The sequence below is a fragment of the Ammospiza caudacuta genome, chromosome 11, assembly GCF_027887145.1.
Source record: "Ammospiza caudacuta isolate bAmmCau1 chromosome 11, bAmmCau1.pri, whole genome shotgun sequence".
NCBI lineage: Eukaryota > Metazoa > Chordata > Aves > Passeriformes > Passerellidae > Ammospiza > Ammospiza caudacuta.
In genome coordinates, this window is record NC_080603.1 from 13701065 (window position 1) to 13713796 (window position 12732).

General features: G+C 39.7%; 1 protein-coding gene across 1 annotated transcript in view; it reads right to left on the reverse strand.

Annotated features, from left to right (window-relative positions):
• Positions 1–12732, reverse strand: part of SLC9A9 (solute carrier family 9 member A9) — a 174276-nt gene that overhangs the window by 103080 nt on the left and 58464 nt on the right. Inside the window, exon 7 of the mRNA XM_058812182.1 lies at positions 627–765. Coding sequence (XP_058668165.1) covers positions 627–765 — 139 coding nt within the window. The remainder of the gene's footprint in view (positions 1–626; positions 766–12732) is intronic.

Sequence of the window (12732 nt, forward strand, 5' to 3'; positions counted from 1 at the left end):
AAGTACTTTTGTGGAGTTTGAATTAATACCCAGTTGGTTGCATTTGATATTCTTTTTCCTAGAAAAAAAGGAAAAGGAAGTAATTTTGCCCAGTTTTATAAACAAACTGGCATTTGTTTACATTTATGTGAATGCAAAAAGATCAAAATCACTGATCTTTCTACAGTAGCATTCTATATGAGCTGCAAAACACAAGAAAAAATGCAGGGCAACAGAAAGACCTTTAATTTCCAGCTTAGTTAAACTGATGGGCTTGTTGGTCACACTGACACGGTGTAATGTTTCCCTTGTAGTTTTGTATAATTTTTGCTAGCCTGGAGTTCATAAATAAGTTCTTGTTCTTAAAAAATTAATATTTGAGCCTCAATATACTTCAAAACACTTTCCTTAAAATACAATTCTTTGCAAATAGGGTGATAAAGGCCAGAGTCCTACCTAATGAAGAAATTTGTAGATTCTGATAAACGACATTTCCTGTCAATTTATGATTTTATCTGTTTGTTTACAAACACTTGAGCCTCGAGTGAAAAGCTTCAGGCTCAAACTAAAGATGGTCACTCTCAGATATGGCATCTTTTTTCCAATATATATAGATTTGCTCCCTGAAAACAAACCATAAAGGATATTAAAGCTGTGACAACAGCATAAGAAGATCCCATGGCAAATGATCCAGCAAAGATCCCCAGAAAATTTCCCACTGACTGGAAGAAAGCTGCAGCATCAAAAGCATTAGGATTCTCCTTGGGACTGTAAATGGATATAGAGCTGAAAAAAAAACAAAGGGGTGGGGGAGAGGGAGAGAAAAAGAAACAACAAATTCAATCACATTGTAACAATTTTGGAATCAATAATTGCAAATGAACAGTATTAAGCACTCAAAATGCAAACCAAGACTTCTCTGGGCTAACAGGAGATGAGAGCAAAGCAGATGGAGACTGGGGAGAACCAATTTGTTTTCAAGGTATCACACTGGAAATAGTCTACTGCCAGTCAGCAACACTTTTATACTAGAAGTGCCATAAACAATATTGTTTCCAGGCCAACAAAACATTAAAAGGTGGTAGGTGGATAAGAAAACTGCAGGGAAGATAGATAACTCTGAATTATTTATTGGCCATATGTCCTCAGAGCAGTTACATATTCGCAAATATCCTTGATAAAAAGTGCAGCTTTGTGGCTGAGGTTCAAATAGGTGACACAAATCACAGCAGGTACCACACATGCAGCAGCAATTTTGTCTCAAACCACTGAGCACTTTCCTTCCTGGTGTAACCCTTCATAGCCAGGGCTCGAGATGTGGCAGGAGCTCAGCAGTAGGAAACTTGTGGACAGAATGAAAGTTGTCCCACAGAAAGAAACTGCTGCAGTTGGCCAAGGTCATCTCTTGTTTCCCACCCCTGAGTGCAGCCACCAGAGGTGTTTTGGGATGGGAAAGGATGCCACCAAAGCAAAGGGACTGTGCACTAAATAATTTGAGTGTCTCAGAGTTATTAGCCAGCAGTCATATACCAGAACACCAGTAACTCCACGTTTGTGTGTCCTTTTGCTTGTTGAAATGTTATATTGAACAGATACAAAATAGCTCTAAGCCTCACAAACTAAGAAACATTTTCCATCTTTGTGTTCTGTTGCTTTGAGTACTGTTTTGAGTACTTTTATGATCCTTGTCAAAGAAAACGTGCTGAGCTTGGCTTTGGATTCCAGAATGTGCCTTGGATAGATGGAAAATGACTAGTATTTTAAGAATTGGAATTTTAGAATTTTTAAAAAGTTGTGAATATTTTAAGCTTTTGGATATTAAGAATGCAATCCTTGTAGTCTGATGATTTTCATTTGTAAATAAGGCTTAGGGTTGAAATTCTGTATAAAGGATTTTCTAAACAGATGCATTGAAATAACATGAAGATGTGACAACAGTTCTTGTGCTTTCAGTCTGCAGAAATGGCACAGGGTTCTCAAGGCATATGGGGGAGCACCACAAATATGAGGGGGGAATGCTCAGGTACTACAACAGAAGTAACTAAGCACTAAAATCTCTTATCTCCAGTTATGCTGATTAGCACCACCACCAATCATTGAGATGGTTTCTGCTGGAAGGTGCTGTTGATACAAGGACACAGAACCCTGGCAGCACAGGAACTGGTGATCAGCAGCATGTTGCCGTCTAAATTTTCTGTCCTTTCTCAGCTGTGGCTTTCTTAGACCAGGGGATCAGTTATAATTCTTTGTTCTTCTTGCCTAGAAACTCGTAGGTGTGTCTTGACAGCAAAGCAGCCACTTGGTGCTTTGATGTTTGTCCCAGCCAAGTACAAAGGCTGCAGCTGCTGCTCTGTTTTGCTTAGTGAATTATAAATCAGGAAATGATCTTTTGTGCCACTGGTGCTCTAGTCTGCATTGAGTGGTGAATTCAGAGAGGTCCTAGAATAAAGGAAAATGGTTCTGTTAGAATGATGGGCTCTGACCATGACAGGAACGCTCAGTAACAAAACAGGTCATGGCATGGAGTGAGAATTTATTAGTCAAATGTATGCCATAGCCAGTAAATGGTTTTTTTAAAGTATGTTAATCTTAGGGCAAGAAAAATTGGCTGTATTAAGACTGGTTAGGGTTACAGTTTGCCCTCCAATCTACCAACAGATTTCAGGGATGAAGAAAACTAGAAGAAAGCATCCAATTCTTAATGTAGTTATTTCAGGAACAAGGATGGAGTGACTCATTCTGACTGATAAGTTTTTTTACTCAGTGTGCCCCCCATTATTTTTAAAAGCACCATAACATGACATATGCTCATTATACTACTGTGATTTCTAGTCTAAATCTTTCCAGACCTCCTGTTTCCCTGCAGCTCAGAGAATATCTACTTCTATTCTTCATTTCACATTATTCTCTACTAGAGCTATTTATTTTTCTGGATATGTTTCTTTTTAGCACTAACTTTTAATCCTTTCAAGCATCCAAAATACACAGTAATTTACCTGAGGTTTTCTATATAAGATGCAACTTAACAGAACAGGATCTTATTCTGTTTATTCCACTACTTTCTGCCAAACCAATTATTTGACCTAAAAACAAAATGGCAAAGTTTAACACTGGAGAGAACCACCATTAAAGTTGTAGTGCCTCTACTCTTCTTCCTTTTCCTTGGAGACCAATTTGAGGTCTGCTGGCATGACTTGCCCTCTCTGCTATCTGCTCTCTGTGCTCTTTGTACAAAGGGAATGATTGCAGTTCATTAATAAGCAGTGTGGGTTTGATACTAAATTTCAAACTGTTTTCAGGTTTTAGAGGCTTTCTAAACGCTGAACGAGTTTAAGAAAAAAAAAGGGTTTATTTCTGTAAATTTGTATCAGAGGTGGATTAAGGGAGTCCTCAAAGTAAATTCAGCAGAAAACTGTTTCAGAGACTGATAAATGAACAGATTTAATGGCAAAGGCCTGCTTTATCTGCCAGCCAGAATGAGAAAGAGTGCAGGGGTAGGAGTGAGAGATTTTTGTTGGCTCGTCACTGAATACTCAATATATGTGTGTCACCTGTCCCAGTCCCTGCTGTCTGTGTGTGTGAGCTTGGTAAGCTCTGCCTCTCCTTCTGGTGGGGATAATACTTCACCTCCTGGCTGGGTTCATTACGATTAGCCAGCACTTTCTAGATTAGACAGCTATTTAACAGATCTCTTTTTATTTCCAGTTTTTCTGTGTTTCCTTGAGCCGACAACATTGGACAGGCTCAAGTGCTTTCACAGCTTTCAAAAAAGGAAATACAGGCAATATTTATTTATGCAATATATTGCAAGTTGGGGTGGTAGTTTTTCTTGAAGCAGATAGAAAGATTAACAGTTTGTGTCAGTTGTACCACGCTAAGCTTTCCACTTCCCTCCCCTCATATGCTGAGATCACTTTAGGATGAAAGCTCAGCATGACAAACACTTTCATTTTACACACTGCATTACAGATGGGCTTTTGCAATAGAAAGCATCCAGTCACATCTCCTGTTGCATCTTAATTGATTACTTTTTACATCTTCATTTATTCAAGAGATCTTTTTCTTCCTGTTAGTTTTCCCAGCCTGTAAGTACAGCACAATGTATTTTCCTCGGAAAAAAGAAATAAAATAGAAAGCATTGCAGCAAAATTTTTCCAGTAATTCATGCAAGTTTTTTGAGGAAAAATCTGTTGTTGAGGTTAAATCTTGTATCTTACTTTTGTTTCTGTCCAAACCTGCATCAAATAAAGAGATGCTAATCAGTCTTAACTAGCAGAAAGCATAAAGATTCTTTGTTTTGATATAAGCCAAAGTGAAGCAACACCTGTATCAGATGAATTTTAGAAAAATGCATTATGCTGAGGAAGATACACTCAAGCATCAGAAGCAAAGTGTGTGCAAACAGCAGAAAATTTCCAACAGAATTATGTAGAGTCAGTTATTAGAAATAACTAGTAAACAGACTGGTTTATTCCTGTCTTTTTGACCAACATGAAAATAATAATTTGAGAGGAACATTTCTTTGCACTTGCTAAGCCACAGGGCTTTCTTTAGCCAAGTGCCCTTCCTCCTCCTTGCCCTCCATCACGTGCCATGTAACACTGCACAATGTGAGAAAAGAAAAAAATACCTGAAAATACAGGAAGGTCAGATGTTCCCTAAAATACCTTCATTGAATATACAATGGGATGTCCCTCAGGTGATAAATAATTATAGAACTACACGGTGATTTCATCAGCTGCTAATTAAGAAAAATAAAGCAGGCCAGAAAAAAGTATTCTAGAGTTCAAGGTTGGTTTTAAGAGGGAAAGAAGGTTATTTTTCCTGAAATTATAATTACGCAGAAAAAGGTAGGTCACTACAGCATGTTGGAAAATTTGGATCTTTCAGAGAAGTGGATGGAATCAAACAGTTTCTGTTCCCACACAACTTTTTGGCTATATACTTTTCCTAAAAGTGTTGGAAGGAAACCAAAACATCAGAGCTGTAATTTACCCCCAATATGTGTTTGAACTAGAAGTGAAGGTCCATTCATGGCACCAGACACCCACACCTTGTCTTGGCAAGCTGGCAGAGTCTGCTCAGGCGTCCTCACCAAAGATCTCCTCCCACATGAGGAACAAGCAGATGAACTATAAAGGTAAAAACAACTGGGGAAGTTTGGGATGTTACTGTGCCAAGCCAATAAATCACATATGAAACAGAGGTTTGCAGGCAGCTAAGGCAAAGCAAAGACACACCAGAGCAGGAAGGCTTAAGGACTAGCAGAGGCAGCCAGTTTTAACAGTTTCAAAACAAATATGCAGAGATCTAGATAAAAATTTCAAACAACAAACAAATGCATTTTTCAGATGTGTTAAAAGAGTGATCAGTACATTGAAAGAACACAGAGGAGTCTTTTGTACATCCCTCTGTATAAATGAGTCTGTCTCCATGGAATTTATTCCTGACAATATTTGCAAATTTTTAGACATTTAAGGTTCCTGAAGCAGAGACTTCGCTGAAATATAGATACTAAGCTTTCTATTTATATAGAGCTTTATATGACAGATAAAAAAATAAAAGGAATGAAAAAAGAAAGGTGCTGGTAGTTGAATCACTGCCCAAGTGGCCAGTGTCTGAACCTTCATTATGGATACCCAAAATTTTATTCTCCTTGGCGATACAGCAGGTCATGGTTTTTATTCCACTTATAGCCTGGTTTCATCACTGCTATTATTAGTACTACTATTATTGTTTTTAATTCTAGAAAAAGATCTGGCAGTTGTTTATAGAAACTATTTTCTATCTGGGCTTACACTCTGTTTCTTTTTCTCTATGCCATGACTTATTTTCTTCCTCTGTTTTCTGACCTTACTTTGCTTCTTTGTAGACTTTTCCAGAATGTCTAAAATACCAGAGAGCATTTTATCTTGATTACTTTAAACCAAGATAACACTTACTGTTGTTGTATATGAGCTTTTATTGCTTTTACACTGGTAACTATTTTCAGTTTTCTTCTGTGTCCAAGCCTGAGCTGACACACAGCAGCAGTTTGTCAGAGAAAACAACAAATAGTTTGTGTTGTTCCAGGTGGACTTTCCCTAATGCAGATCTCACTTGTCACCTAGCCCCAAACACCAGGGACTGCAGAAAATCTGCCATCCTTCCTCCTTCTTCTCTGTCTCCCGGCCCATGAACCTTAGGAATTCTGCTCTACCTCCCATGGGAGCCTTGGAAGCCATCTATCCTGCTGATCCCATTCTTGCCTTCAATCCCACACCTGGGCCATACAGGACCTGTTATCTCACCCACCTGGATGGGGCTGAGCTCAGCTTCAGGTGAGCTGGGACAGCTCTGGTGCCCAGGGACAGCTCTGCCAGTCCCTGCTGCTGGACACCCTGCATCCTTCTGAGCTTGCTCACTACAGGGCTGCAGTCACTTTGCCTCACAGGAAGGAGATTGAGATGAGAGTTGTGACAATGATTAAGGACCTAATGGGCCTGCAGGCAGAGCAATTTCAAGTCTAACATCATCTCTGGTCTGGTGTGGAGCTTCTCTGCCCCAGTGCACCTGAGCAATGGTGTGCACTGTCATCTGTACAAGTATCTCAGCTTCTCATTACCTTGTTCTAACCTGGTTTTATCTTTGACAGAAAGAAATCCTGATGAACAGCAACATGGGCTTAAAATCTATGCAAAAGAAAATTAAGGCTTTAACAGTAAAATTTGTTCACATACCTCTGAGGCTTGGCATAGGAATATTTCATTCTCAAATGACTGCTATTGCTTCTAAATGCCTAATTTTCATAAATCTATTTGGAAATATCACAGTCATAGTGACAACTCCTTCCTGTCCCATATCTTTGAGAGGAATGAAGCACATCAGCAGAAAACAGATGGCTGATAGTGGGCTGTCTGTGACAGCATGTGTTGCATTCTGTGTTATCCCTCTGACTGTCCTTATTTATGAGCTGATCATATCCAAAGGCACATAATTTACACATTTCTGTGCCTACAAATATGATGCCTTCTCATTTGGATATCAGAACTGTAATCCAACTTACTGTTTAATTTTCATTCTTTTTAAGCCTTGCATGAAGAGGAAAGGCCTGTGTCTGTCTAGAGCAGCTTGAAGTCTGTCCCCCCAGTTAGGGAGCTTTCAGTGGCTTCAGCAACTGGGAAGGTGCACATAGTGCTGAGAAAGTAGAAACAAAGAATCAACACCAAGGAAGAGATAAATGTATTTATGGTATTAATGCAAAGAGCCTGACTTCTCCCCTGCCTGGCATCTCTCTGTAATCACTTATGCTTTTGCAAAATAGAACAGGGTAAAACAGTGCTCTAAAAAATATGCATTTTTTCTGCAAAGAAAACATGACTGTGAAAGTTACAACCCATCATCCCTCTGAGTTAACAAGAAATAATGAACAAGTTAAAAATTCTTCAGTCAATATCTAGAACGAAAAATGAAATAGTTTTCTATGTTATTTGAACCGAATCTGCTGCATGATGCTAATTGTGCTTTAAGGGGAGTTAGATGTGCTGTGTGTGTTAAGACTCTTGCTAATGTTGGTTCATGAGCCTGAGCAATCTTTTTGCCTCCCTACCCCTGACACCTGAGTTGGGAGCTATTGTCCTCTCCCAGCTCTTGCACTACTAAATTTACATTCTTCCTCATTATTCACCTTTGTTATCTTTCAATTTTTTACTTGTGAGCCATTCATCTCCAAAGTTACTTAAAGAGCTGAAAAATATTTATCAGACACATTTACACAACCTTCCCCTTATGTGACAGTTCTTCCCATTAGTGCAGGGTGATGAGACTCTGGAATAAGGATTTGCTGTGAAAATTATATATCTCTCTTGAAATCCAAAAATTGACTTAATGTGCAATTGCAAGTATTCTGTGAGCATAAGCAAGAGTTTAATGTGTTCCTGGAGGCCTAATTCGATCCACACTTCAGGTTTGCTTGTACAAAAGTGGCAGAATGTGATACTGTGGAACTAGGGAAGGTGATTACTGGAAGAATTGGGTAATCTTAATTAACCCCCCCTTTTTCTACTAAAATTTTTGAGATGACTCAAGGATGAGGTAAGAAAGCCTTCCAACTACACTAGTCTTTCACAGTGCCTTTGTTCCTGCAAACAAAAGTTACATTTATCTGTGTCAATTGAACTCCACCTGCCTGTTGACAAAATGCTGTGGGCTGCTGGCTGCCTGCACAGAGCAGAGCGTTGGGATGCTGCAGCAGATTACCAGAAATCACTGTGATTTACTGTCATCCTGCTCCAGAGGAGAAACTGCCTCAAATTACCCTTACAGTGATGAGTGTCTGAGTAACTCCAGTTACTCCAGTTCTGTGCAGTTGGTATAAATGTGCATTGGCCTTACAAAAAAAGCAGGATATGACCCAAACACTCTAAGGAAGGTTTTAAGCAGTTTGGTTAGCCATGAAAAATCCTTTCTCTTATGGGCAACTAGCAGAGATTGAATGGAAAGAGTTTCCACTAAATCTTTATTAAATAGTAATTTTCTTATAATCAAAGAGCCCATGATTTTGTTCAGGAGCAGTTTAAGACGGAAACAACAGAAAATGATGTATAGTTTATGCCAGACAATATTCTCCCTTCATTTGGGCTTTGACTCATCCTCCTAACACTGCAGGAGAACCCACTAGACCTGTGAGCACTGTGAGATACCCAGGGATGAAAGCAGCATTTCCTTTGTGGTAACAGCTGCTTCTTATCCTTCACAAATGCACGGTCCTACCCATCTCACCCTCCTCCAGGCTTTAAACCAACTTCTCCCTGAGATTGAGCTGGTTAAACAGTACCACAAATACTCTGTAATCTCTGAAATCCCCTTGAATGAATGGGGACAAAGGAGTGAGGGGCAGTATCACATTACTTAGCTGATCAATGGAAGAACATATACAGCAGGTTATTGTTTAATATTTAAAGGACTTTTTTCTTCTGTGACCTCTGCTTATGAAAATCTGATGTGTTCAAGGCTACTGCACCCCCTGTCTTTTCACAGAGAACATTTCAGATTCCTGTTTGTGCTCAGCTCAATACTCCCAGAGACAGGGAGAGGAGGCTCAAAGTGCCCAGTGCTGCTCACCTTGAGAAAAGCAGGCTGTCCTCTCCCTGCTCCTCTCCTCTTGTCAGTGGGACAGCAAAGGACCCCATTGTCACCACTGCCCTGCCAAGCCTCAGCTGCCCCAGGTCACTGCCTGAAGTGTAACAGGGGGGTAAAGCCTACCCTAGGAATGGTAAAGAGGAGGGACAGAATTGGGAGCATGCTGCTGGGAATGTGCTATAAAGAATTGAAAGGTTAAGTGAGAGAGCAGGAGAAAGAAAACTATCTTTGTGATTTCTACCAGATGTCAGTTTTATATTCTACCAGCCATATATTCTACCAGATCTCATTATAAAAATATAATGTATCAATTATATGCTTTCATAGATTTTACTCAGGCACGAGGTGTAATTTTGTTTTTTCTTCTATCTTTTCCTGTTATCACCCTAAAATAAACTGTCTGTGACCCAAAAGTAATCTAGTGAAGTCAGACCATATAATAGTCTATGTTTGCAACAAACCTAGAGCTTAGTAAGCATGGGTACTCTTTGTCTTGTAAGAGATTTTTATGCTACTGTTTTTGTTGAAATTATTGCATCATAGACACAGCTAAGTGTGCTGCTAGAGGATGCAGGCAGTCCCTAGAGCAGCTGGATAAGCCACTGCCTGTACTATGGGGCTGTGCCAAGTTTCTGGCCCATCAGCAGCCTTGGGCTTTTTCACTTGCAGAATGTTTTCTGTCAGAGATTTAGAAAGGAGCCCTTGCTCTACTGCCTTCACTGAACTTCAGCATCTTTAGGAACTTCTGAACAGTGCAGGACACTGGGCAGCCTGATGCTGAATGTAATTGATAAAGATAAGGTACACAGAATCCCACAAAAATTAGGGTGGAAGCAGAAGGAAAGTATGTCTAAAGTTTTTTTCTATTTCAGTGTTCTCCCTCACTCTGCCTAAGATACTCTAATGTGTAATAAATAGGAAGAAATGTGGTCTTTGGTATGTGGTATATCATCCTTGTATAGCCAGTGCATGCAAAACAGATCCTTTCATAGTCAGAAGGGGGTGAAATAAGAAAAATCTGCAGTTCATGTAGCTTTTTAATATCTGGAGTGCAATTTGTCTATCTCCTACCCAGATTCTTAGAGAGATTAAAAAAAACCAAATTACTGCTCCAAGAAATATTGTCAATAGATGCAAACAAAATGGCCCACGTGATTTCTAATGTGCCCAGACCATGCATTGGATGACCCCACCCCAGTCCTGACTTGGAACAGCCTAACCTTGATGTTGTGCCAACCATCCCTTTTTCTTTAGCCCCATTTCACCCAGGAAAAGTTCCCTTCTCTCAGGTGACACAGTGCAGGGGGTGTGAAGGGCAGGACAGCTCACTTGGAGCTGCTCTGTGTTAGCACTGCCAGCTGCCTGCGCAGTTTTCCTTTGCATTCACCTTTACACTCCTCAAGGAGGGCTCACATGGTTTTTCCCCCAGTGAAGACACACCCTGTGCTCTCAGTTGTCACTTTCTGTGCTGCAGTTGAGAGCATAGCTGCTGTGGGAATGGGATTTTCAGAGCTCCATAGCCCTATCGATTTTTCCATGTGCTCACCAAACAGCTGATAATTTCTGCCTCTTGCTAATCTGGATTTGAGATGAGCCAGTAATCTAAAGAAGAAAATCTTTTTAATCTCCTGAGCTGTTCAATCCCACCTACATTTTGTTATTGAAAATATTTTCTATATTTTTCTTTTAAAAAATGGAATAGCTAGGGAAGAATGACTCAGGCATTGTCTGAATGAAATGCTATCCTGCATGATAACACAGCTTCTCTCACAAATATTAGTTCCACTTCTATTGCTTTATAATAAATGGTTGCAGCTGTTGCCATGGCAATTTTAATTTTTAAAAATGTATCCAACTGAAGACAAGAAATGCAGCTGTTGTTATGAGAAAGTCTAAAATAAATCCAGATGTGAATTGTATGATCTAGTGTTGGCAGTAATAATGTCAGAAACAAAACATGTTACATGTTTTGTTTTCTTGATATACTGGAGCTGAGGATGGGAATTTAGGGATATTCTGAATTGTAAGTCTCAGTTTCTGATCCAAATATAGCAAATAAACAGAATGAAATTTCACCTTAGGGAAAGGCACTTGCTAGAAAAGCTGGTCAGCCTTGCATAGACAATGGCAGTAATATTCCTGTAGGAGAAAGGTGAGCCTCAAGCTCTCCTCTACCTTTCTGCTAATATGCTAACATTTTATTTTTTTACAGCTTATAAAAAGAAAAATCCTAGCCATGGTAGAACTCGTAGGATTGCAATATTGCCTATTGTTTACTACCTTATCACTCTATAGCCTGAAGTTCTTTAACCTCTTAGACCTTTAATGTGAGAACATGAAAACAAATTACTGGACAGTGCTTTACAAAGAAACACAATCCAACAAGTCCCAGTACATGCACTAATAGTCATCCACTGGAAAAACCCACTGGGCTGGGCAGGTAAATAGTCCATGTAAATCTCTTCTGGGAAAAAAATATTTAAAGATAGAATTTCTGAGAAGGTGATAGAAGAATAGGTCCAGGCTTATTTGAAAGTGAAGTTTACCTCTGGTGAGTGCTGGCTGAAGAGCAGTAGCTCCCACAGGAGCAGAGAGGTTTTGAGGGAAGCCTGTGAGTGTGACAGCAAGCGGGACCCGGGCAGGGCAGCACACGGGCTGAAAGGTGGCTTCACATCCATCCTGGACCTTTTCTCCTTGCCTTGGAACTGCAAAGGCTGCTCTGCCTGGAGCCCTTTGAAGCTGTGGCTGGCTCTCCACAGCCTGGGGGGTTCATTTCAGCAGCTTGGGGCTGCTGAGAGCAGAGACAGGGCTGCTGAACCTTGTGGGAATTGGTTTGCTCAAGCGTGAAGTCAGTGCTGATTACGGCACCTGCCAATAGCTCTTGGCAATCTGCAGGATTGCTGAACTTCACTCGTGGTAAAATTAAACAAAGAGAAGGAATCACCACTTAAGCAGGGAAGCTGATGTGGATAGAATTTCAGTCCCAAATTCTAAGGCAATTAAAACAGTAAAACCTTCTTTTTATCTGTAAGGATTACAGGAAGAAGAGAAAACAAGAAAACACACAAAAATATACACTCATTCGGTTTCTCTGACTTCCATCCTTGGGGATATTTTACTCAAAATAACTGGAAGTCTGTATTTCTTTATCCTTTGTACAGGAATTTCGAATGATAAGTCACCTTTAAGCCTTGCTACTTAAAAATATTCTACTTGAAGGAAATCTAAAAGTTAATGGGAATTTTGAAAATAATCTGGATAATAAAATCCTACCATCCCAATTTCCTCAATATAAATCACTTGATCAAAGTGACCTAATGCCAAACATACTGGATGAGAGGTTTTGCTTTGATAAGAATGAATTATTTGTAAGTACACATGCTAAGGCTTTGGAAGGCACAGCTGCCAGCTGATTGTGAATTATTCCTCAGTGCTGAGACTGAAAGAATTAAGGAACATCTTTTGTTAAAATGAAGGTATATGCTATTGGCCTTTCCAATGCACTGTGAAAAACCTCACAGAAATGACAGGCAGCCATACAGATAATTTTTCTTTCTGGCTTTGTAAAGACTCCATTGATTTATGGATAAACATGTAGTATAACACATTCATTTCCACCACTTAGTTTAAAAA